Raw genomic sequence first — 25,544 nt, 5'->3', positions numbered from 1 at the left:
TTAACTTCACATGCCAGAAGTGTGAAAGAGCCCTGGAATGCACCTGTTGACCGCAGAAGTTGCTCATCCAATGACAGATTTCTATTAAAACAATCTCCTTAGAATCTAAACATGAATAATAGTTTTGCTGAATGTCCTACAAACAAAAGGCACAGTTAAACTATTTTTTTGACACTACTCACAGTCTCTTCTTATCTATGACTCGCTTAACTCGGATGGCTCTTTGTTCAGAATACAGCTTACACACTCCTGTTCAAGACAGCAGTAAACAAAACTTCAGGTTAGAAGAGCACGATTTCTTTCTTGGAAAATACAATCATTCATTTTTAACCATTCAATAAATACTAAGTACTTTTTAAGTAATCTTCAATGAAGTCCAAGACAGCTGTTCTGTGCTCCTTTACCTGAGTAGACTGGACACCCTTGTGTGCTGAAATACAAAAGAAAAATATAAGACAATCTTTTAACTTTTTACTGAATTGCACAAAAGTTTGCATTTTCAGTTGATACGCAAGTTATATAAAATGTTAATAGCCTTTTGAATATATGTTATATATTAGTATTTATTTTAAACATAGCTATATTTAAATATAGGTTCTGTAAAACAGCAAATCATTACAACAAACCAAAAGCTGAAAATAACTAGTGTCTTAGAATATTTATGTTATTGAATTGTTATATATGCCACTGAGTCATGTTATGTCAATTAAATGCCTAAACAAGAATAGATGTCACCAAGCTAAGCATAGCAAAACAGATCTAGAGATTTAACTTGCTTAAAATATTGTTGAACTTTTAACATTTTAAATTCTCCAGTGTCTAGACTATGTGGAAATCTTTGGGATTTATTATGTCAAGTATCCTTTTAATTCAGATATATTAATATTTGTTATTTTGCTACTATATAATTCTCATGCATGACTGGCTTTCAGTGATTCTGAATAACGTTACAGCTATGTTTAGATGGCATTTCAAAGCTGATGAAAATCTTTGGTATATTGATAAAACAAACACATACAGCTAGTCAACTTGAAAATGGCGAAACAGAAGTTCTCTCTACAACATTCATAAGATCGTGTTGTAAAGGTATGATCCCATACTCAAGTTGTCAAAAATGCTGTTACTTTACCAGGATTCTGTTAAAGTGAATTAATTATCTCAAACTTGGAGAGCTTATACTTGTAACACCTTACAGGTGGACAAGCTAGAAAGAGACAACCATTGAATTTAGCGAGCTTTGTTCAGGCCTCTATACCACAGTACTAAACTACTATTGAAGTAGTAAATATTTAAGACTATCTTTTTTACACTTCCTAATTAATGCATTTGAACAAATAAATAAAATTCTATGCTCTGGCTTCTCCTTCCACTAACATTAATGAAAATTAAGTACAGTAGTAATCAGTCAGTGGGAGTACACACATGCAAACAAAAAGGCAATGAGACTTCACCAATCCCTTTCCAAAAGCATTTCGGGTTCACCATCCAATATTCAGCATTATATTAGCCTTTACCAATAACTAAGAAAAAACATTGAAGAGTTGCTCAGTTTACCTTCTGTTCTCAACTGATGAATGGCATCGGCACATGTCCTCATAAATATCTGAGCATCTTGATCTATCTGATCACGCTCTGTATCTGTCATCCTCACATATTCAGACATAATATGGCTGAGAAACAACACAAATTGTCAGTTAAGAAATCCCTAACATAAAATCTACAAGTACACATTTTAGACCTTCTTCCCACTCACCATCTCCACAGAAGCTTTTCTGCAACACTGATTTTCACAGAAAAAGAAGTAAAAAGTACAATAACCATCACCGATAAAAATGCCACCTCTATAAAGCTGAGAGGTTTTTTTAAAACATTTTTTGACTAGTAAAAGGTGTAGAAAAAGCAATATATGCTATCATCTCGTACACAATCAAATACTGACTAAACAAGGAGAAAAATATATCATTAGCCTCAGTATTTATTTCAGTGAGGCATATTTCAAGTCTAAAACCATGAAAACAAGTAGGATAAAGGAATAGCTCAAATGTTGAAAGAACTATGAAAAAATTGGAACTTATTTTACTTAAATGAATGTTTTCATTATCCTAAATACTGAGCTTCATTTTAAAAGAAGCTATACCATGATATCTGTGAATTCAAACCATAGTAAAGAAGAATATCAGAAAATAACGCACATTTTTAATACCAAGTCAATTAAAAGACTTATTAAAACCTGTTCCCATTGTTTATTTCTGTTTTAGATTATATATTAATATCTTCTAATAAGATTACTATATCTTTTTGTTACAAAATTAATAAAAATGGAGGCCTGCCAGTAAAATATTAATACACTGTAGATAACAACCAGGAAAAAAAAAATAAAAAAAAATCACACTGTATGAAGGCATTTAACAGTGTTTCCACAGCCATAGATGACAGGATAATAAAACTTTGCTACAGTAGGTTATCTTATGTTCATCTTGGGTTTCCTGATGATACAGTCATCACAGCCTATTAAATTTGTCTTTAAAAGCAGGAAAGAAAACCTTAACTCATATCCTCATTTTAATTTAGATTTTTATTTATTTGTGAAAAATTCCCCTCTTGTTCAAGGTATGTATAATGCAACTGTATTAATGCAGTAATACAAGTAAAAAGAAGGGATCTTCAATTTGCAAAGCTAGACTGATACCCTTCAACATCTCTTACATCACTGCAATAATGCCAGACCTTCCCTGCGTCTGCTGCAATCCCTGCCACGGCAATGCCTACAACTAATTCACATCACCCCATCTCATCATCCCTCATCATATACAAAACCACCAGCTCCTTCCTGCACCTTCCATGTACTGTCAGCATGGGCCTCCCAGATCTCCTCCACAAAGTTTTAAGCATACTCTTATGTCCCCAAGTATTATACCAAAATATCTTCACTCCCATCCCATGTGACTGATTGCACATGAAAAAAAGAGCACATGGTTCATCTAGCTTGGAAATTAGTTTCTGCTTACTGCCCAGCTAGCACACAGATTAGCCAGCAAACAGTAAGGCAAACTAATTAGAAGTAATATTCTGTATTTTACTTGTTTGTTTCCAACACTGTCATGTATTTGACATATAAACATCAGGATTTTTTCCTCTCTCATTAAAACTATTCTGAATGTTATAAAATTACTTATTACAATTTACAGAAAACTTACAGAAAAGCAGGCATATCTAGTGTTTCCATTTATATTTTACTAGCTGAATCGCTCTCCTTTGGTCAGCACAGATGGGTTTCATAAATTTGTGGCAGAATCCCTATTGCAACTGTAATCAGTGGTCTTCTAAGCTGTAACTCTAATTTGCACTCTCTGAGAAAGCAGCTTCTGAATGATGAAAGATTTGAAATAGTCTGATTTTACAGACATCTGATGGAAGGGCTTTCCACAGCCTGATTAAAAATGACATGTTGATAGTTAAATATGCAATACAAGATAACTTGTATTGTTAAATATATTAGGACAGATCTCTACCCCACTCCCTTTGCCCAGCTTACACACATGGGGCTCTTTACTACTAGTCTGTGGCATAAGCAAGTTCTTCTTAGCATGTGTAAAGCCAGAAAACCCATTCTTGCATCCATCTCCACAGAGGCCCAGACAGAAGGGTATAGGATCTGGTATAGGATAATGCATAACATCATTCAGCGATCCACGCCTAGAGTTACTTGAGCATGTTAGGGCACACAGGTTCAGATGGAAAATGAGGATGGAGTAACAGCTTCATGACAGCCGCATGATGAAGCAAAAAACCCTCCACTCTTCTATTTCAGCTTACAATAATAAGTTCTGGCTGGTCTGCTACTGACCAGAGTATAAATTTCTTGTCTTCATGTCTAGATTTTTGTATGCTTCCCAGCTTTGTGGTATTTGCAGAGTTCTATGCTTTCAATGAACTTTTTAATATTACAGGGTAAAATAAAGATTACAAAATGCAAACCATAATTTTCTTTTAAATCACACTTAGGAATATATATGAAAATAACTGCCTCAGCCACACTTTATTTTTTACTAACAGTGTAACTAGTAGTAATATAGTGATACACTGAGGATAATTTTAACAGTTCTAGCATTGCTAAACAAGTTGTTCAGTTACTTTTCATAGTTGCTAATGCAAAAATATGATAGGTCAAATTCTTAAATAGGGGTTTCACAGTTTCAGAGGTAGCAAATTGCAACTTAATCCAGTAAAAAAGAAATAGAATACTTTTCCTTTTATAACTGCTTACAGCTTACATAGTGTCTGGTACCAGCACTTTTGAACAAGAGCTGGTCAAGCCACTCGGAGGCAAGGATACCTGAAACCCAACTTCCTTGGGAAGGCAAGAATGGAGTCATACAATCACACCCCACTATGTCAAAACACATATGGCATCCACCAGTATTAACAGGGTACTGAAATCCCCACTGCACGCCCCAGTAAATCCACACATGGAGATTATACTGAAAATCCATCTAATTGCTATCCTCTAGCCTTACCATGAAAAGAACCATTCATTTAAAAAGAACAGGCCAAGGAAAAACAAAACCACACAAAAAAACCCCAACCGCACAAAAAAAAAAAATCCAGCTGTGTCCTGTATGTCAGAGATACAAATATTTTCTCAGAAGTGCAGTGGCAGTATCATAGCAATGGGCTGATACATCACTAAATCAAGAAAGGTCAAATGAGCCAGGTTTTTCAGAAGCTATCAGAAGATCTAACCAAGACACACACTGGCTAATGCATGCAGATGAAGGGAGAAAGGAGGAAAAAGAAATTCTTCTCAATTTTTATCCTAATCAATAGGAGAAAGCTTCATGAGAAGCTTGGGCTGGAAGGCAACTTGCATTATTTGTGATTTTTAAGAAGGTGGGTGAAGAATAAGATAAAGACAGTGGCCATCAAGTAGGCAGACTTCAGTAGTCTAGAAAATTTAGTAGGTTAAATTGCACAGAAAAGGGAAACCTAAAAAAGGAACAGAAAAGAATTCAGGTGAACTAGTAGTTTTCGTATAGAAATGACATTGTGATAATCTGCAATTCTGCCCTTGATGAAAGGGAAGAATAGGCAATGCAGTAAAAGATCAACTTGGCTACTTCATGAGCTCTTCATTGAGCTTAAACACAAAAAGCAGAATACACAAAGTGCAAATTACATCTGATTGCTGCTGACAAGGCTAAAGGAACGCAGCATGTAAGGACACAATCAGAGAAGGGTCAAGTGCAGGATGAGACATGACTGGCAAGGGATGCTAATGATAACAAGACATTACTCTGCAAATATTACTAACAGAAACACCTAAAATAGGAAACGCATCAAATGAAAGGATGAATCCTCACTGCCAAGAACTAGGGAAGAATAAATGAGTGCTAGGTCAATGAAAAGATGAAGTGCAGCAACTATCTGTAAAAAATAGGGTTAAGAAAAAAAAAAAAGCAGAGGACTTATAGACCACTCAGCCTAGGAAAATGTAAGAACAAATAATCAAACAATTTTTAAGCACTTAGGAAAGCAAAAAAAAGATAATGAGTAGCCAAGATGTATGAAGAGTAAGTCATACGCAGTATAATTTACTTCTGGGATGCAGTAACAGGTCTTATGGATGGATGAAAAGCAATCATTGCTATATATCTTCTCTTTAGCATGGCTTTTGTTACCATATGTGCTGGTTTTGGCTGGGATAGAGTTAATTTTCTTCATAGTAGCTAGTATGGGGCTGTTTTGGATTTGTGCTGGAAACCACTGTTGATAATACAGAGATGTTTTTGTTATTGCTGAGCAGTGCTTACACAGAGTCAAGGCCTTTTCTGCTCCTCACACTGCCCCACCAGTGAGTAGGCTGGGGGTGCACAAGAAGTTGGGACACAGCTGGGACACCTGACCCTAACTGACCAAAGGGATATTCCATAACATATGATGTTATGCTCAGCAATATAAAGCTGAGGGAAGGAGGAGAAAGTGGGGGGACGGTCAGAGCAATGGCATTTGTCTTCCCAAGTAACTGTATGCATGATGGAGCCCTACTTTCCTGGAGATGGCTGAACACCTGCCTGCCAATGGGAAGTAGTGAATGAATTCCTTGTTTTGCTTTGCATGTGTGCACAGCTTTTGCTTTACTTATTAAACTGTCTTTATCTCAACCCATGAGTTTTCTCACTTTTACTCTTCTGCTTCTCTCCCCCATCCCACTGGGAGGGAGCGAGTGAGCAGCTGTGTGGTGCTTAGTTGCTGGCTGGGGTTAAACCACAACACCATCTCACATGACATTGTCATTAGCTATCAGTGAATAAATGAGTTAGAAGAAACAAGCATCATATGGATGTGAAACTGAAAAGCTGAACTTGGAGTAGTTATATACCACAACAGAAGGACACACTGAGTTGTGCTCCACAGGGGTTTGTTCCAAATCTGATGCTATTTAATACCATCGTTAACAACTCAGACAGTAGAATGGAGTATACACTCACTAAATTTGCAGAGGCATAAAGCTAAGTGAATTAAAGCCATATCAAGAGAATAAGACTTGATTTCAAAACAATACAACCAACTTGGAGAAATGACATGAATAATTTGAATAAGGAGTGGTCAGAGGCTCTTTGTTATCTGAACCCACGGAGAATGGGGAACAACTGATTAGGGAACAGTTCTTCAGAAAGTCATCTGGGATCATATACCAAACATAACAACATGTTGTTGCATACAAAGTCATCTTTACAATGGGATGCATAAATGCAATATAATCCATTACAAATGAAAGGTAATCTTTCTGCTATCCTTAGCTTTGGGCAAGGCCTCAGCTGAAGTTTTGTTTCATTTCAGCATCTCACTGCAACACCAACTGGGACAGTGTCCAAAGGAGAGGAAAAAGTACAATCAAAGGTTGAAGAGAACATGCATGAAAACCCAAATATACTGTAAATTGTTCGTTCTAGAAGAGACTGAGAAGAAATCAAAACAAGTTAGTGTGAAAAAAAAAAAATCTAGTAGTATGAATAAAGAAACAGGAAAAAGCAGAGGGAGGATATGGAATCTCCACTGAAAGAAATATTTAAAAGCAAGTAAAACACAGTGGTAGAATGACCTAGTCATTCCCTTTTTGAATGTGTCAGCCACGCTCCTTCCAGCCTATCATTTCTATGATCCTGTTTTTCTGGCAAACCATGAGGAACCAGAGCTGATGGAGGCATTACACCAGCTTTTGGAATTAGTAACTCTTTCTGCTGGTGCATAAAATATTTTCTGCTTACTGATTCAATAAAGAGACCAAATCAAGCAGAAAAACTTGAATTTCCTCCAACAATGTATTACAAAAGAGAGAGAAGTAATAAGCTGAAATGAACCAGTTCTAAAATACTGATATGTACTGTTTTAGCAGAGATATGCCCAATTTACTGCCTGCAGATACTGCCTTACAAATATATACATAAATGCGCCCTCCCACACACCTAAGTGCACATGTATATGCACATATATGTATAAGCTTAGTTGTAAATACAGCATTTTTAAAACTTCTTCACTTTGGGCATCTAGTATGTTTTAAATTATTTTATTTCTTATTTAACTACTAAATTTAAACATCACATTTTGTGCATTTTAATTTACTGTGGTTTTCCATCCAAATGCTGTCTGACATAAATCCAAGGTAAAAACTTGCCTACTCAAATGACAAAACATTTCACAATAACATATTTCAAACATTTTTAAGTCTGTGGGGAAGCTTCAGCTACTAGACCAGGCAGTACAAGCATACCTGAATTAGCATTTTCAGTTTCGTAAAATATTGCTGAGAAATTCCAGAATTCTGATACAAAGAATTACTATTTCTAAAATGTGATATATGAACTTAGTACAATCAAAAAAGAAGAGAAATAATTTGAAAATAATTCCCTGGAAACAGGAAAATACTATATACTCCTCCATGAAGAATAGTCTTTACAGATCATCTACACGTTTTACTATCTTGGTATAACAAATAAACCCTTGCTTCTTGTAAAAATGCGATTAAGTCAAGACAAGAGAGCAGTCTGGCATTGTACAGGAGTCAGTAAGACACTATTTTTAGAGTCCTTTAATTGCTACTTCTTTTATTGATTAAGCCAAGGGAACACTCCCCACAAAACATAGGGTAAGCATTCATAGGGCCAGCAGGACTAGGGAAGCAATTGTCCCCTGTACTCGGCACTGGTGAGGCCGCACCTTGAACACTGTGTTCAGTTTTGAGCCCCTCACTACAAGAAGGACATTGAGGTGCTGGAGCGTGTCCAGAGAAGGGTGATGAAGCTGGTGAGGGGTCTGGAGTCCAAGTCTTACGAGGAGCAGCTGAGGGAACTGGGGTTGTTCAGTCTGCAGAAGAGGAGGCTGAGGGGAGACCTTACCGCTCTCTACAACTACCTGAAAGGTGGGTGCTGGTCTCTTCTCCGAAGTGACAAGTGATAGGACAAGAGGAAATGGCCTCAAGTTGCGCCAGGGGAGGTTTAGGCTGGATATGAGGAAAAATTTCTTCACTGAAAAGGTTGTCAGACATTGGAACAGGCTGCCCAGGGAGGTAGTTGAGTGACCATCCCTGGAGGTATTTAAAAGACATGTGGATGAGGCGCTTAGGGACAGGGTTTAGTGGTGGACTTGGCAGTGCTAGGTTTACAGTTGGACTCGATGATCTTAAAGGTCTTTTCCAACCTAAATGATTCTATGACTCAATGATTTTCTATTAGGTGGCAAACATGTAACTGATTTATCGCTTCCCCCCCAGATTTACTAGGTAGAGAAATGCTAGGGCAAGAGGCATAATTACTGGGCACCAACATTATTTTTTAAGACAGAAAGATAATTTGCTAGGAATTTTTTCAAGGTATATTATTTACAATAAAAAACATATTAAATGTTAAAACACTTAACTGTATGGAAGGACCACAGAAGCATGTAATGAAGACACAACAGAAGCCACCCATCCAGCCTTCCCCATGGAAAAAGCATCATTTCTACTCAGAACCAATCTACGCTACACTGATGAACTACATAAGTATCTCTGCAGTTGCAAAAGACAATAAATTAGGTGTCTAATAATCGCAGATGGAAAGCTCTTCTCTCAAAGATTTTCCTTTTAAGTATGAGGTGTTCTGTGGTCAAAATCTAAAATTCTCTCAATTCTTTTCCAATGTCCGATTAAAACAGTAGGAATAACTACTGGTCTTTAAACTGTCTAAACCTTGAAAGAACCTTCAAAGAAACTGGAGGCTGTGGAGGAATCCCAAGAGGACCATTTCAAATTCCCAAGTGTTAAGGCACTACAGCTAGTTCCTCGAACTATATTTAACACAAATGTACAAACTGTCTTGGTGGTTCAGTGATCAAAAACATGAAGGAGTTGATGATGAAAAGCAAAGGCACGAGTTGTTCAGATAAAACATGAGACAGTTTACCAAAGACTCAAGATAGGATCTCACACAGCACAGTGTAGGAAGAATGTAGGAATGCATTATAGCAAAGGGACTGAGGAAGAATATATAGAACATATAGCAGTCATACACTAAAAATGGGAAGGTAAGTACAAACCTCATCTGAAAGGAATGATCACAGTCTGCTTAATAAGCAAAAATAAAAAAGCATGCACATCTTGTTAACACCTTCAAGAACAAAGAGTCCCTGCCTTCTCCTTTCCAGGAACAGTGATCAACTTGTTCTGCTGGAAACAGTTTATGATCAAAGGGAGACAAAAGAAATAGCCACCTACCCTTACAGCTAATTCTCTACAGAACTGAAAAAAGGAAAGGTACTATTAATTTTTCTGTTATGGCAACATAAATGAGAAATTACTCCACTAAAGTCAATGAAGTCTCATCAGCATATCACTTAGGAGAGAAGACTAAGAATCTGATTTTCAGACTTTATAGAGTCAAGAAGAGGCTTTTTTTTTTTTATTTAAGGTACTTTTCATCACTAACTCACAAAGATAGGCATTAGCCAAATGCAACATTTTTGAGAAAGTCCTTAAAGATAACAGTTTAGCAGGGATAATTTTCTAATATATAGATGTCTGGTGTTTACCATATTTATTCATCAATTGAAAATTACTTTTGTGATTATCAAGTAAACTTAAAAAAAAACCAAGTTAATCAGTTCTGTTTTAAGGAAAAGTCCTTGGTTATTTTTCCTATACATTGCCTCAAGGACTACACCCCGTATGTGCTTTCTAAATACCACTCTGAAGCTTAATAAGCCTACTTGAAAAAGCTGGTGAGTAAGTCCTTGAGATAAACCATAAACCAGACATGAACAAATAGCCAAATACTGTTTACCATTGCTGTGTTTAAGTATTGTCAGAGCATTTTCCAATAGAGACTAATTAATTTTCAAATACTCTGAGATGTCCTAAAGCATTTCTTGATCGTTGAGTTTCACTTCTTTCCAAAGATTCTTGGAGAGAGACTGTAGTTAACATCACAAGTGACAGCTCAGAGACAGCTACTATTAGCAGGAACAGTGATGATGCAATGTCCCATGATTTAGCTACATGTTTCTTACAAAATACCCTGCCACTGAATGTGTTCACTGATCACGAGTATGATACCCAAAGGGCTTCGTTAGGTTTGAAATGTTTATATGAAGCCAGCAAGAAAATAATTACAATTATTTAAGTTATTTTGCTTTAAGACAAGGCTCTAATGCCAAATAAAAGCAATGGTATGTATAGGTGCTGGTCCTTCCCTTAGTAGGTGTAACCAATAATAACATGAGTCACTCATAGTCTTTGCTACTCATTCAGCGTTTTCATGATTTACTATTTTTCCTTAAAATACGTGTTGTAGAAAAAGCCCAAGTTCTCACTATTATTGCCACAGATTTTAACATGAATACAACCCCCAATTTTTAAGCCAAATGACAAGAAATAACCATACATTTGGAGAGAAGTTTGAAGGAGGAGCTTTTATATGTGCCCCTCTGTAAATCAGAGTTTTCTAACAGGCTGGTTTCAAGTTTCTTTCCATTGTAACTCATACTGTCAGTGGAAGACGATACCACGTATCTCTGCTACCCCTAAAGCTCTCAGAAGTTCTATGGAGATGAGAGAATCACAGTAGATAGGATAAAACAGGCAAGACAACAAAACAGAAAAAAATCCTTATCACAGAAAGCTGAAAACCAAGGTGTAAGAGAAAGCAAATGAATCCTGATAAACAGGAGAGGACAAAAGGGCAATTGCTTGTAAGTCAGTAAGCTTAGACCATCACTGCATCACTAGTTTCATTGTTTTGCCATTCACATATTTTATAACCAACAGTCAAATAAAGAAGAAAGAAGGTGAATAAGCAATTACTAATTCTTGAGGTTTTTGGACTCAATTTAGGTATTTCAGTTAAATATTTAAAGTTTGATAAAATGGGTCAGGGCCTTAGTTTCAATTAACCCTTCTTCCAGTTGTCTTTCACATTGCTAAAAATCTTCCTCTAAAAATGAATTAAAGACATCCTCTCTGTACCAGGATATTTTATGTATGCCAAAAATAAAAACTCTATTAACAAAGAATTTATAGTCTGCAAAAGTAAGGTCAAAGAAGCAATCAAGGACCTGGATGTAACACATTATGAAGAAGTTTTACAAGGCATACAATAATTTAACTTAGTAACTCAAAAGCCAAATTTCACCAACACACCATGCTATAGTTGAAAAACAAATAGCAAGATTGACAAAATACAGAGCAGTCAAATTTCATTAACAAAATTAAACCTCCTACATAATACTAAAATGCTGTGGTGGGATTTAAGCTGTTTAAACATTTTCCCCATAGCTTAAGTACAAGAGGACAAGAGGAAATGGCCTCAAGTTGTGCAGGACAAGAGGAAATGGCCTCAAGTTGCGCCAGGGGAGGTTTAGACTGGATATTAGGAAAAATGTCTTTACTGAGAGAGTGGTCAAACACTGGAACAGGCTGCCCAGGGAAGTGGTGGAGTCACCATCTCTGGAGGTGTTCAAGGAACATGTGGACGTGGCATTGCAGGACATAGTTTAGTGGGCATGGTGGTGTTGGGTTGATGGTTGGACTTGATGATCTTACAGGTCTTTTCCAACCTTAGTGATTCTGTGATCATTGAAAAGTTACTAAAACTGCAGTCTTGAATGACTGAGGCATTTGCTAAGACTGTGATACTGACAGCATGGATGCTATGATCCTTTTTGCATCCACAAAATAGAATGGCATAAGCAACGTAGTGTGGAATTTGACAGTACTATCTATTTTAAAGTTTGACCATTAAGGACAGGATCAACTACAATCACAGATGAGACCTGGAGGAAATTACTTCCTTTTTTCCCCTCTCCTTAGTTAATACCTGAGGTGTGTGTGTGGGAGAAAATCACTGAGAATTACCATGATAACTGGTTAAAAGAGAGTTTACAGAAAGAATATTAAAAAACTTTCAGAAACCAAAATAGCTTGGACAAATTTTTACTCCTGTTATCACTTCAATTTTATGCACACTACTGTTGATAAAATACAAATAGTAGTCAAAATTTAACTGCTACTGACTGTTTGCTCTTATTGCAGTTTCTCAGCTTATGCATTCACATGAAATTTTCACACAGTAAAAATAGTTATTTTAGTATTAAATTGGTAGCTCCCCCTAGTGTTGCTCATGACCTATTCCAAAGGGAATTGTAAAGCAGTCTTAACACGTAGCTGTACACTACGTCTGCTTCCTGCTTGGAAGAGCATTTCCTCATACACTTTGCAGACAGAATTGACACCCACATCCCCGAGCTTCATTTTCACTAGCACTGACTATGAATAGTTCTCATGGCCACAGGCTTATAAAACATGCCAAAATCTTAAAATTTTTTGTTTCATTTTTGAAACAACAAAATACTGCTTTTAAAACATCAGGGAGACAAAAAAGGTGCCAGAAATCTTCTGCAACTAACTTAGGGACACATTTTGATACCACTAATTGTATAGTATTGCTAGTACTGTGACAGACCCTTTCAGGCCTAGAAGTTGTTTCTCAGAAAGACTGTTCCTCCAGTATGGACCGAGTCTAAGGAATAGCAGATGGCTCATCTGTTCTTACTGTCTTCTCCTAGGGGATGGATATCTGTCTGGATTTGGTACCTGTGAAACCTTTTGGAGAAAGTTATTAAATTGACTTGGGACTCAGTGTCTTCAACCCAAGATGACTTTAGACTGCATTTTCCTCTACCTTGATTGCAGCAACAGCTCAGCTTTAGTCAGGGTTGTGGCAGAGTCAGAATGCAGACAGGGCTGACTCACCCCATGCAATACTGCAGTTATGTTGAGGGACTGAAGAAATACAACATAAGAAATTGTGATGTTTCAGAAAATCCTTTAAAAGGGAAAGCTTACCTACACTGTTTCATTTGGATATACACCCCACACACAGAGAAAAACAACCCCAACCAAGTGGGTTGTGTGCTTCTCATGACTGTGAAAAAAAAAGACATTTAAGTTAAGTGATTTTTTCCCCCCCCTCCCCCAAGGAGGGCATTGCCACAATGATCCACCTTTGTCACCTCAAGATCAACTTGCTGATATTCTCTTTAAAGTGGAAATTTCACCTGGTAGAATTTAATTGGCTTCTTTATAAACAGTGCATCCCAGTTGGGATGCATTCTGTATTGCACACACTGTACATTCTTCCAATTTTACATCTGATTGGAATTCTAAAAGTTTTTCTTTTGAACCGCAAATCTCAGAATAAAATGGTGTCCCAGAACCCTGGAGAACACCTCTTTCCCTATGCATAACCAAGGTGGCAGATCAAGCCGCTTTAAATGACAGTGTGATAAAGGCCAGGTAGTTTCGGTGAACATTTTTCCCCACACAAATGTATTTCCCCGAAAGACAGCATTCACTGTATGTTATGTTGCACTGCTCATTTTTTATCTTAGACATACCTATAGACTGAGAAGGAAGGAAAGGAATGCTTAGTTAGATTTTGTGGGGTCTGCACTATGAAGACATGCAGAGGATATCTACTTTTTTCAAATAAATATTTATAGCAGTCATAAGTGTGTCACAAACCCACTTCTACAATATGAAATACAATAAACTAGTGATTAGTTCAGCTAGAACTGTTAAACTTTATTTACAACAGCAAAGTTAGTTAAGTGGAGAAATCTATGAAGTATTTTCTACTTCTGGAATGAAATATTGTGCAACCTATAATATGACTACTAAGTTTGCACATAACATGAGTTTAATTAAAAAGCAAGTTTCCCATTTATCACATGGTATGATTATTTGTACTCAGTTCACCAAAATACAAGTTGCAGTAACATTTAGATCTTAGGATAACTTGACTTAGTAATTCATTAAGAATGTTAAATCTGCATATCACAAGATACTCTTTTTTTTTTTCTTCTTATTAACACCAACCTGTAAACTTGTGTTTTAATCTTCTAAAAATCCTACTACTAAAGCTATCAGCAGGAAGGCAAATATAGCAGTTTCGAATGTTTCCTAATGGCTGAAGAGAATCAATCCACACAATAATAACTACCAGAACTGAAACCTACAGCTTTTGTCACAGAAAAGCAAATCCTGTGCTGCTGTTCCCTGACACCATGTCCTCAATGGTGTCCTTCATCTGGAATTCACATCATTCTCCTCCAGGACCTGCTGATGCTACTGACTGTATACTTAGTGATAACAGGTAGGTTTAGTGTCACAGAGTGAAAGGGAAAACCTGGATCATTGAATCTAGTGTTCTGCTGTCTCAGGAACCACTTCAGAAACTTACTCTGCAGATCCTTAAAAGGTGTTGGACTTGGACTACGAGGTTGTTTTGTTTCAGAACTCACTCTTAGAGCCAGAAATGGTCTTCAAATTCTGAGTCTCATTTTATTTAGGACGATTTTCTTCTTGTGACAGCATTATTCTTCATCTTAAGGAGATTACAGTAAGCCAATTAATAAGAAATCTATGTTTTGTTTTTAGTCATGCCTATAGATTTTTAAGCAGTTCACTTTATAAATTTGAAAATAAATAAATCTATTTAAACACATTGGAGACTTACCTGTAAGCATTAATGTAATCCTTTCTGTGCTGCAGAAGAAAATCTTTCAGCTTTCCAATATGAGAAATCTAAATTAATAGAAATCATAGTTAAGCTTCAGTCAGAGAACTGATTGCTTTTAAGTTCATTATTCCACACTCCAAACATGAATTTGTAAAATTATTTATTCTGTAATTAAACTGCATCATAAAATTTACTCTTTTATAGTAGAATTTTCACATTTCATAGGCAGCCAATACATAAAAATCCTCTAAAAAAGATCTGTGGTACGAAAGTACAACTTAAGAGAGAAAAGTAGTAAAAATACATGTCTTCTATCCAAAAAGCATAAACTAAACCGTAACACTACTGAACACTAAACATAACTACAATATTAAACATTAAAAATATTAATCATTTTAATAATAACACAAAACATTATCTAAACTGGCAATCCAGAACCTAATGTACGTTTTGGAAAATAAATTCATTTTAGAAGAAAGTTTTAAACATTTTACTGATGAGACATGACATAAATATACAAGTTCAGTTATTCAAACTTGTAGAGCAACGCACTGTTCTGCTCCTTTCTATTTTTGTCATAATAGAGTGACCAGCTTGCGCCCAAACATCATCTGACAATCATTAATAAGTTTTGCCAGAGCATACAACCCTATCAAATTTCTACTTATGGATTTCCACTTCACTGTGGATACATTTTGCTATAAAACCACTTGATTTTCTTTATTAAAAGTCTTTACAAAGATCCTCTGAAAAGATGCAAAAACTCCTAAAAATCTGAAAGAACTTTTGCAAACTTTAGTCTGATTTAAAAGATTTGGTGTAGCATAAGATGCTGCTTATCTTAGAGAATGGAGGAACTACAGAAATCGAGTTTAATTGGCCACAGAAATGAGATGACTACCAATATGACTTCCTTGGTAGGTCTTGAAGGAGACATGATGGGGGGGGTGGTGTGTGCGGCGGTGAGGAGGAGGTGGGGGAACAATTATATACATAAGTGGTATATATTTATTTTCGAGTGGGAGGCAGGGGAAACCTTTCTAAAACATATTCTCAAATATTTGTTAATAATGCAGTGCAAAAAAGCATGCAAGAAATTTTACAGAACAATAGTTGTTTTAGTTTACAAGTACAATAAATGCGGTTTACTCCATGTATCTGGGAAAAAAGCATCAGAAGCTGTTCAAGTCTTAAAATTCTATTTTCATGCAAATGTTCCTTGTAATAAAACAAACAAAAAAAACCCACAGAGAAAGAACACAGAATAGTTTGGATAAATACAAGATTAATTCCCCCAATTATTTTTTTCAGAAGATCAGCAGCTCTTTGAAAAAAGTGCGAGGGGAAAAAAATATACTTAGTAAGACTGCAGTGATTCGTACAACTAAAAAGTGTTTCCTTGTGCAAATAAATACACATGCATTTCCCTATTATTATTTGCTCTGTTTCATGTTTACTATAATTCATTATATTGGATAAGAATTTTCCCAGTTTTCATGTTTGAAGTTTTCCATGTGATTAACAGGATGGGAAATTTCATCCCATTCATAGCAAACTGAGTTCTGTTAGTACCTCCAGTAGACCTGAAGTTTCCTGAAGTGTGTTAGGACCGTCATAAGCAATAAGAAGGGAAATACTGAAATCACTACAAGATCAATGAGGCACAAAGAATAAGCTAAACCATTCTACAGACGTTCCTTCTCATTGCCACTGGAACTTATTTTTTTGTATACTAATCTCCTTCTCAGCTCAGACTTGGTATGTCATGAAATTGGCTGAATAGGTAAATTAAGCTTGACTATGAAAGCAAAACATTTAAAACAGTCATACAGTGTTTCAGTAGAACAATGATACTTAATAGGCAGAAAGAAAGTATTACAGAGGACAAAGAGTAGAAATGTAAAATAAGAAACACATTTCAAAACATTTACATTAATATGTGAACAAACACTAAACTAGAAAAGAGATTAGCAAAACTTTTTAAGTAATAAATCTTAGTATTATTGCAATAGCTACAATTTAGGAGTGATTAACAAGCAGAAAGAATCAGAATGACAAGCAAGAACACTGTCTTACAGTAATTAATTCATCTAGTCACAAAGAGCATTCTATTTAGGCTAAAATTGTCATCATGTGTTTGAATTGCACTGACCCCACTTTGCCTTTCCTTCATTTGTAAAGCTATTTTCATGAATTTAGAATGACACCATTATGCCCATAGTTGCATCAAGCTCTTAGTTCCCAAGATTTGCATCAGAAGTGAGACTTCTTGTTCTACTTTCCCTCAAATTCTAACAGCATCTTCTGTGATCTTGCACTGCTGCTATTTCTCTTTTGCCTTTTCTTACTGTGTACTACTGGCATAATTTTGAACTCAATTTGTCATTACCGTATCAGCGAAATTAAACAATTTTTATGAAAAAGGAGGTGTCACTGGCATAACAGAGAATGTGAATTTTATTTTTAAAAAAATTTTTTTTTTTTGGTACAATGCTTAATTTTCTGCAGACACAAAGTATCCCCAATTATAGAAATATAAATCTTGAAGATATCTCCAGTGTCATCAACCTGCAATTATTCTGGGGTTATCAGAGGCACACCACACACTCTTTACAAAGTTATCAAGCTCTGGCCTGAAGGTAATAAAGCCTCTCCCTATTCCAACTGAATGGCTTTATTAGAATCCTACTGCTCTTATTATGAGAAAGAACTGTCAAATTTCCAGGTTTACTGATTACCAACTTCTATCCATCTGTTCTTGTTTCAAAACAGTCCTTTCTCTTAAAAGCTCTGCTTCCCTGCATGTGTGCTTGAGTTTACCATCAATAATCCTATCTCCATCTAACTTCTGTAGCCCCAGACAAATGACCACAAGCTTTCAGTTTCTTCTCAAAAGATAGTTCTGAAGTTGCCTAACCTGTAACTTTCCTTTTCATTTTCTCCAGTGTGTATCCATCCAATGCAGATGATTAGAAGGGTATTCACTGGTGTTAGTTACTCTGTAACTCAGCCGGAAATACCTTTTCTTCCACCATTTTCACTGATTAGTTTTGAGCTTATTCTTTGTTTTGGTCTCTAAATACATATTCTACTGCTGAATATCTTTCTTCTCCCCACAACTCCAGACCTCAGAGTCATTCAGCACTTGCTGTAATGTATCATGTTCCTCCCTCTCCTCCCTCTCAGCCTTCCCTCATCAGTAAATTTTACTGATCCATCTTACTCTGGGACTGATTTTAAAACTTATCTTGTTTAGTACTGTTCTTATTTTAGGGAATGCAAAAAGTAATTCCACTATTAGCCTCTCTTCAGCCCAACACTTCTTTCAACACAGAAGCACTGCTTATTCATCTTATTCAGTTAGTATTTTCTCTGCTAATCTCTTCTGGACATCCTATTAGCACTTTATCAGACACTTTACCATCAGACACCAAGTCATCTTAATGAAGGAAAAGCAGATTTATTTAAAGCATCTAGTTGGTTGGGCACATCCTATTTTTAGTAAGATAGCAAATTATACTGCGTTACATCTTGTTTTCTATTTATCTTCTTCCCCTTAAAATCTTTTCTGAATCCTGGACCACTTCTGGGTCAGGCCCTGCTGATGCCATTATCAGTTTCCCTCTGCTGACTTAATTACGGGCATTAAATTGGCTTCCCTCTTATCAAATGGTACCATCTTCAATTCAATGTATTTTCATTAAAAATAACTGCCTTCAGAACGTGGGATTTCTCAAATCCACTGTGTCTAAACTCAACCCAGAGATTTTCTGATAACCACAATTTGACTGCATTAAAGTTCTGAGATTTTATACAAATTTCCAATTCTGTGCTCTGGTTCCCAGTACATATCTTGCTTTTAACCCTGCTGGTCCATGGCTTTTTCCTTATTAATTTAGTCTGGAGACCATGCATAAACTGTTCTTAATCTATACCCCAGCTGCATGACAAATCCACTTTTTTGCTAATTCTCTTTTTATTTACATAGCTAAAGAATATTTTAACTTTGAGGGGTTTTAATACCATTAGTTAACTCATTGGGAATTTTGCCAAACCTGACTATCTCTACAAAGTCTTCCCTCTGCAACAGTTTTCTTGGCCAGTCAGTCTCTCTTCCCCCCCTGCTTTTTACTGCCTCTGGGCTAATGTTTTGTACTTCCTCAAAATTGTTCTAGGTCTACTTGAAAGATTAATTAAAATCCCACTTGCATTTCAGCATATCCATTTTTTCCACTCCATTTACCCATCCATCATAACTGCAACCTCCTATTTGCTGTATACGCCTGTTTTCAAAACAATTATACCACCAGTTGACACAGCCATCAAAAGGATAGATGAAAGCAATTTGAAGACAAAGCATGAAAACATCTGAGTATTGGTCTCTTGTCGTGGTTCCCATCCTCTGCCTCTGGAAATTAGCTTTCTTCTCTGAAAGTCTGGAGCAGAGAAATAAGCCCCTCCTTCAACCTTGAAACAACGAAATTATTTCCTTTTTTCCCTGAAGGGATAGGAGGGCTTTGAGAAATGCTCTTCATACTTGCAGCACTCTTGCACTACATTAAGACTAAACTTATCTTATGGGCAAGAACACTACTGAATTTCCAGATATAACTGACATTTTTATGAGAATCATGGGAAAAAATACCTTTCCTCCCAATATTGCCAACATCAGTTATATCGTTATACTAACAGCATGTTCTTGAGCTTCTATTCACTACCAAAATATGGAGGGTTACGTTCTTTCTGACAATGAAGACTGCTTGTGAAACTCCAGCCTCTCCCTCTTCTCTTCCCATTCCCACTGGCACTCTCTTGAGGGTCAATACTATACACCAAAACACTGAAATGACTTTTTTTTTTTTTTAAATTACTCTTCTGGAAATGGGGGTTAATAATGCTTAAGACCAAATACAAAGAATCGGTTTCTTCCATTTCAGCTCCACAAATACCTGTACCAGCACAAGGGAGAGCAGAAGCTGGATAGCACCAGTAGGGAACTTCCTAAAAGACACATCTGCCATGAAAGGAGGTATATTTAGTTACAACTCAAGAAACTTAAAATTATAAGCTCCTAAACTTAGGTACCAAAGCTGGAGACTCCAGGTATTATTTAAAAAGTCCCAAGTGCAGTTCTGATCATGAAGAAAAAAATTAATTCTCTACAGTGAAGGAGCAGCAGTTATCCACTGGGTGGCAACAAATGCGTCAGCATCACGCAAGTGAAAAATACTCTATAAATTCACATTGAAGCCTGTAATGTAACTTTTCTTAAGTTACTTCAGGTTCCAGTTGCACTTCAAAAAGTTTATCTTAATTGTAAACTACTGCTTTAATGCACATCTTGTGTTTTGTTGCCACTACAGATTTTTATTTAAACATCTCTTATTAAAACAGAAAAGCAAATATTGCATATAATGCAGGTCCAGCACAAAAGGAAGCCGTGAATGGCTGCCATCTGCTACCACAGGTGGCATGCACAGCTTGCTTTATACTTGGGGCCTTCACTAGAAATGGTAGATGTTCTTCTATTTAGAGATTTTTCTTATGATTTTAGAGCAGGCTATATTTTTAAATAAGAGGAGAAACAGGAAAGCGTTCCCTCCCTCCCTTCAAAAGATGCATATACTTAGAACAAAGATGCTGACTCTGCTTTCTTCAGTATCTTAGCAATACATACAACATTTCTTTCCACTCCCGACAAAGAATTGATCACTCATGAAACAGTAGGTTCCAATTTGCATACGTTTAACCCACTGCAAGAAGCAGCAGCATTGTTTACGATTAAAATGATTGGAGTAGGTTCCCGTGACATATTGTAGGGAGAATTCGACAGCATTGAATAGTCATTTTCATTGAACAAACATAGCATTTTATCAAGTTTATTCTTCCATCAGAACAATAAGCAACTATTTACTACCATATAAAATTGACTGTTACACTTCGCACTATACTGCCATTCTGAATTTTTAAAAGACGCACTTTGTTAAAGAAAACTTTATAAATACTTAAACCCAAAACATAATAGAAAGGCTCTTGCAAAAGTCATAAGAGACATGACATTTACTGTTGATTCAGCAGCACTGACAAGCACTGCTGATGGAAGTGTCTTATTAATCATAAAAATAAATTTAAAAAAAAGTTTTACATTTAATTTTTCAGTATGTCCAAAAAGCCTGACCTTCAAACGTCTTACCTAAATAGATCCCATCTACAGATTCATGAAAAGGTGACTACATTCTACAATCCCCTCTGCAAAGAGGAGAAAATTTAAGATTCTTATAATATTAATATCTAGACATCTGTCATGTTTTCAATTCCAAACACAGTCAAACCAAACATACCCACTGCCTATTTAAGAAGAAATTAAGAATTTCAGCAAGACATTAGGTGATATACAGGGACTGCACGTTTCCGACCAAAAAGAGTACAGTCTCAGTACTAGGAGGAGATATACCAGTTACTGTAAGAACACAAACTTGGTTTTGTTATTAAAAAAAAATTGTTTCCAATGTCTAAACCATATTAAAAAAAAAAAAGGAGTAAATTTTCCATGGTTAGTGCATGTAATAAAAGCAAGCATTTTCAGAAAGCTGGAATAAAACTCAAATACAATAGATACTATAAACAGAAACCCAATTTAGATTAAATAAACTTTAAAATTAAGAGCTTGGGCTCTTACCTAAACTATCACAGTTGGCAAAGACTAGTTAGAAAGGTTTTGATGCAGAAATTACTCCTATGGAGAAGTTTTCCACTACAAACTACCTTTGATTAGGTAGAGTTATTAATTTTTTAAAAACACAACACATTAAAGGCTGGGTGCCACACAGCTTCCTTCTAGGTTATATTTTAAGCCATGTCAGCCTATTGAATTCACAGGCTCCTGTGGGACGTTGCCTAAGAACAGACAAGATTTTGTTTTTAAAATACTACTACCTGGATTCTACATTTCAGAAACTGGAACCTTCAAAAGAAGAAATTATATAATTCCCTGATACAGCGATATGCAACAAAGATTAAAGCAATTAAATTAAACCAAAGATTAAATTCAGAGCTGAAGCTTCAGCTCTGAATTAAATCGTGTGAAAACTGTTATTTAAAGGGGTTTGGATGGTGACTTATTAGTAGGCCATGAGGTGGTGCTGTCCTACCAGAATTCACTGCAGAGGAGCACTGGCTGCCTCAAAACGTCAACTGGCCAGTTTTCAGCTGATTTGTCTCTTGAGGGGATACATTTGGTTTAGGTTTCCCCAGCAAACGTGAAAGTTTCTAAAATAGGTCACACAGATCAATTGCTCTCGTAATCTGAAACCCAAAAGAGCAAATAATATCTAAACTGTGGCACGGGGGTGGCCCAGTGCTGGAAGTGGGTAGCAGCAGGCAAGGAGACAGCCAGCCTGGCTACCTCTAATCTCGGGGAAAATTGTGACTTTGTTCAGTTTCTGCTTTACATCAGCATATGTGTTACAGCAGGAGCAACGGGCAGGGCAACATTTTAACTGCATTTTGTTAGTAGTCTTGCATTCAGAGCAAAGGAATTAACATAACCAAGAGGGGGTGTGTTGTATTAATAAAATGTGTGGTACATGGGGTAAGAACATTCCAAATTGAATTCACTGAATTCAAAGTCATGAAAACGAAGACTGAGGCATTTTGACTCCTCAAGGTAAAGACAGTACAAAACTCTCAAAAGATTTTTAAAATGTGTAACATTATCAGTATTTTTATAATTTAAAATAACACAATTTAAAAAAAAGTAAAATTTTAAGGAATCACTGCAAAAATTTGCATTAGCCATTGTGGGATATTGGAAGATAAAACCTGTTTGCAGAATACCACAGGCAGTATTTGGTGATCATTAACCAACCAATTAAAAAACCTCTAAACTGCAGTAAGAAGCAAAGCCAATTTTCTAACGTCTGGTCTGGAGCAGAAAATGCTTCCTTTTGCTTAATATCAAACTGGCAAAAAAGGAAAAAGTGAAAAAGCACTGTCTTGCACAGTCAAGAAAAAACCCAGCTTGCTTTTAAAAGGAAATATTTTTTGTTTTTTAATTCCTGCTTTACTTAGCATATTTATAAATACTGCCTATGGTTCAAAAATTGTCTCTCATTGATTTTTGCTACTGTCAGTTCACATTTGAAATACTTAGCCTGTGAAGTGCACTTTAGATCTGCACCTGATTATTTTGATTATTTATTCCCCATTTATTATACAAAGTGGAAAAATTTGTAGTAAATAACTCATTATCAGCCTAAAAGCCTCACATTTCACCTTACCATGCTTTCCTTAAAAACAATCTGGAGTTGGCATAAGATTTGCTCAAGTGCATGATGAAGAGATTATTTTTGGAATTTTGTGACACAATTGCACACCATTTTTTGTTCAAGACTCTTCTAATAAAAGTAAAGCAAAATTAACACCTAAGAGCTTGAAAGCTCCAGTTCCCCACTGACCACAATAAAGACTGAAAGTACCCCCTATCATCACTGGATTTAGGTTTTACTGGGGTGTTATTTGGCAGTGAGGTTGCTGCATGTTTTAAAAATGTGTATGGTGCCTACAGCAAACTCCAACTGTACAGAAAAACTATTTTGAAGCCATTGATTTATTTTTTTAAGATTGAAGTTATCCTAAAGTTTATCGTATATTCTTAAAACCATTTTAATGCTTTGTATTTCAGGCATTTATAAATATAGAAAAAGAAATATATTACTTGATAGGATAATTACTTAAACACTGAATTTCAATTCTGAACCAGAAAACTGTAATATATGTAGAATTTAAGATAAAGAGGTCTGCGTTAATTTTGTCACTGTTTTCTTAGGTCTTGTGGGAACACACTGATTTGATACCTGCACATACAGAAGCACATCTAAATATTTTGAAAATGGACTGTAGAGGGTCAACCGGAACATGAGGTGACCTCCAGAAAAAGTTAACAGTAGGCTTTCTAAAACATAACGTCATGCTAAATGTTTTTAGTAACCAGTCTTCATTTATTCTCTGTGGCAACAAATACTTTCAACAACAAAAAAAAAGCAACATCTGATTTTAATAAAACTTACTATTTCCCTTTTTCTTGTTTATTGTCCAACTCTAATCATGACTTGCTTTAACGTTTATATTTTTTTACACAATCATCCAAAACCTCATTGACTAAAATATAAACCCTACAACAATTGTGGGGAATGTTTTGGTTGAGAGATAAAAGTAAATTGGTCAAAATACATACTTGCATTAATTGGCCTTTACCATTGCTCTTCAAAATGCTCTATTTACAACCTTTCAGTAACTGCATTCAACTTTGCCTGTGCCTTTCTGTAAGAGGTATTTTTCTTGTCCGTTGCTCTCACAGCCTGAGCTCATTTAGTGCTATGTTTTCTTGACTCAAAGATGTTTTACGATATAAAAAGATTTCCAGTCTCATTTAACAGACAGACAGTAATAGAAGGTTACTCTGTCAGTTCATCATTATGAAATTCAGAATCCAAGTTTTTGCAGTGCAATTCAGAGAGAGTTACATGTGCTTCACTTTGGGACTAAATTGAATCCTCTTCAGCAGAAGCCATCACAGGGCACCAGAGCAGTTAAGCTTGTGGCATCAGTTCTGCCGTCATGCTCTCTGCTGAAGCCGCAGCAGACCGGAGCCTCCCTCGCTCACGCTGCAGTCCCATGCTCCTTTGCCAGGCTCTTTTCATTCAGAGTTCTAAATTTTTGGTGTATTACACTAATACACCTAAACACTGATGCCGCACGAATTGACACAGCACTTACTCTGTCTCAAAATCCTACCACTCTGTCAAATACTATTCATGGGCACAAGCACCATTCTGTTTCCAGTGTTCAAGTATTTTTCTGGATTTTCATCATCAGTAGAATAGTGTTCTCAGTGCAAATATCTTTTCATTATTTTGCAACACCTTCATTTGTATTACACAGATGAAACATTACTTTAGTGGTTGCGCTAACATTTACGCCAAATAATAACTTTCTCCCCCATTAAAACACTGGACTGGACCAAAAAAACACCCAGTCGGAAATGAGAAGTTTATGAGTCGTTATCCAAAGATGACTTATAGATTAGGCACAAAAGCAAATAAATAAACATACTGGAAAGAAGCTAGTTCTGTACACATTAAGATTTTCATCCAAGTGCTTTATGGTATCAGCAGAAAAATTAAGACAAAGGGCCCTTTTTTCCCACCCCCCTCCTCATGTAACAGGAAACCCAAAGACCTGGATCATCTGCCCTAAACCTTAGGAACTCACTGGGCCACCTGGTCACTGTAAGTCCTTATGTGGTTGATGCAGAGTGACACACTGATAGAGGCTATTCACATCTTCAGTAAATCTACACAAAGTTTCTCAGTCAGGCACACAGATCTTTTCCATGCTGCCCTACTTCCAGTGGACTGCTTTGCTGCATTATCTGAGCAAGCTACTATTCCTCTGTTACAGCACCTAGGAAGCAAAACCAAACAAAAAAAATCC

The 25,544-nt window shown here is 36.2% G+C and overlaps 1 protein-coding gene across 1 annotated transcript in view; it reads right to left on the bottom strand.

Moving 5' to 3' along the window:
• The window catches only part of STX18 (syntaxin 18), a 68,802-nt gene that overhangs the window by 18,882 nt on the left and 24,376 nt on the right, over positions 1-25,544 (bottom strand). Inside the window, exons 2-5 of the mRNA XM_059817752.1 lie at positions 15,048-15,115; positions 1,555-1,670; positions 353-430; positions 183-249 (exon numbers count right to left, since the gene is read on the bottom strand). Coding sequence (XP_059673735.1) covers positions 183-249; positions 353-430; positions 1,555-1,670; positions 15,048-15,115 — 329 coding nt within the window. The remainder of the gene's footprint in view (positions 1-182; positions 250-352; positions 431-1,554; positions 1,671-15,047; positions 15,116-25,544) is intronic.

This window comes from Gavia stellata, chromosome 5, assembly GCF_030936135.1.
Source record: "Gavia stellata isolate bGavSte3 chromosome 5, bGavSte3.hap2, whole genome shotgun sequence".
Classification (NCBI taxonomy): domain Eukaryota; kingdom Metazoa; phylum Chordata; class Aves; order Gaviiformes; family Gaviidae; genus Gavia; species Gavia stellata.
Note: the sequence above shows the minus strand (reverse complement) of the source record. Positions and strands in the feature narration are given on the sequence as shown.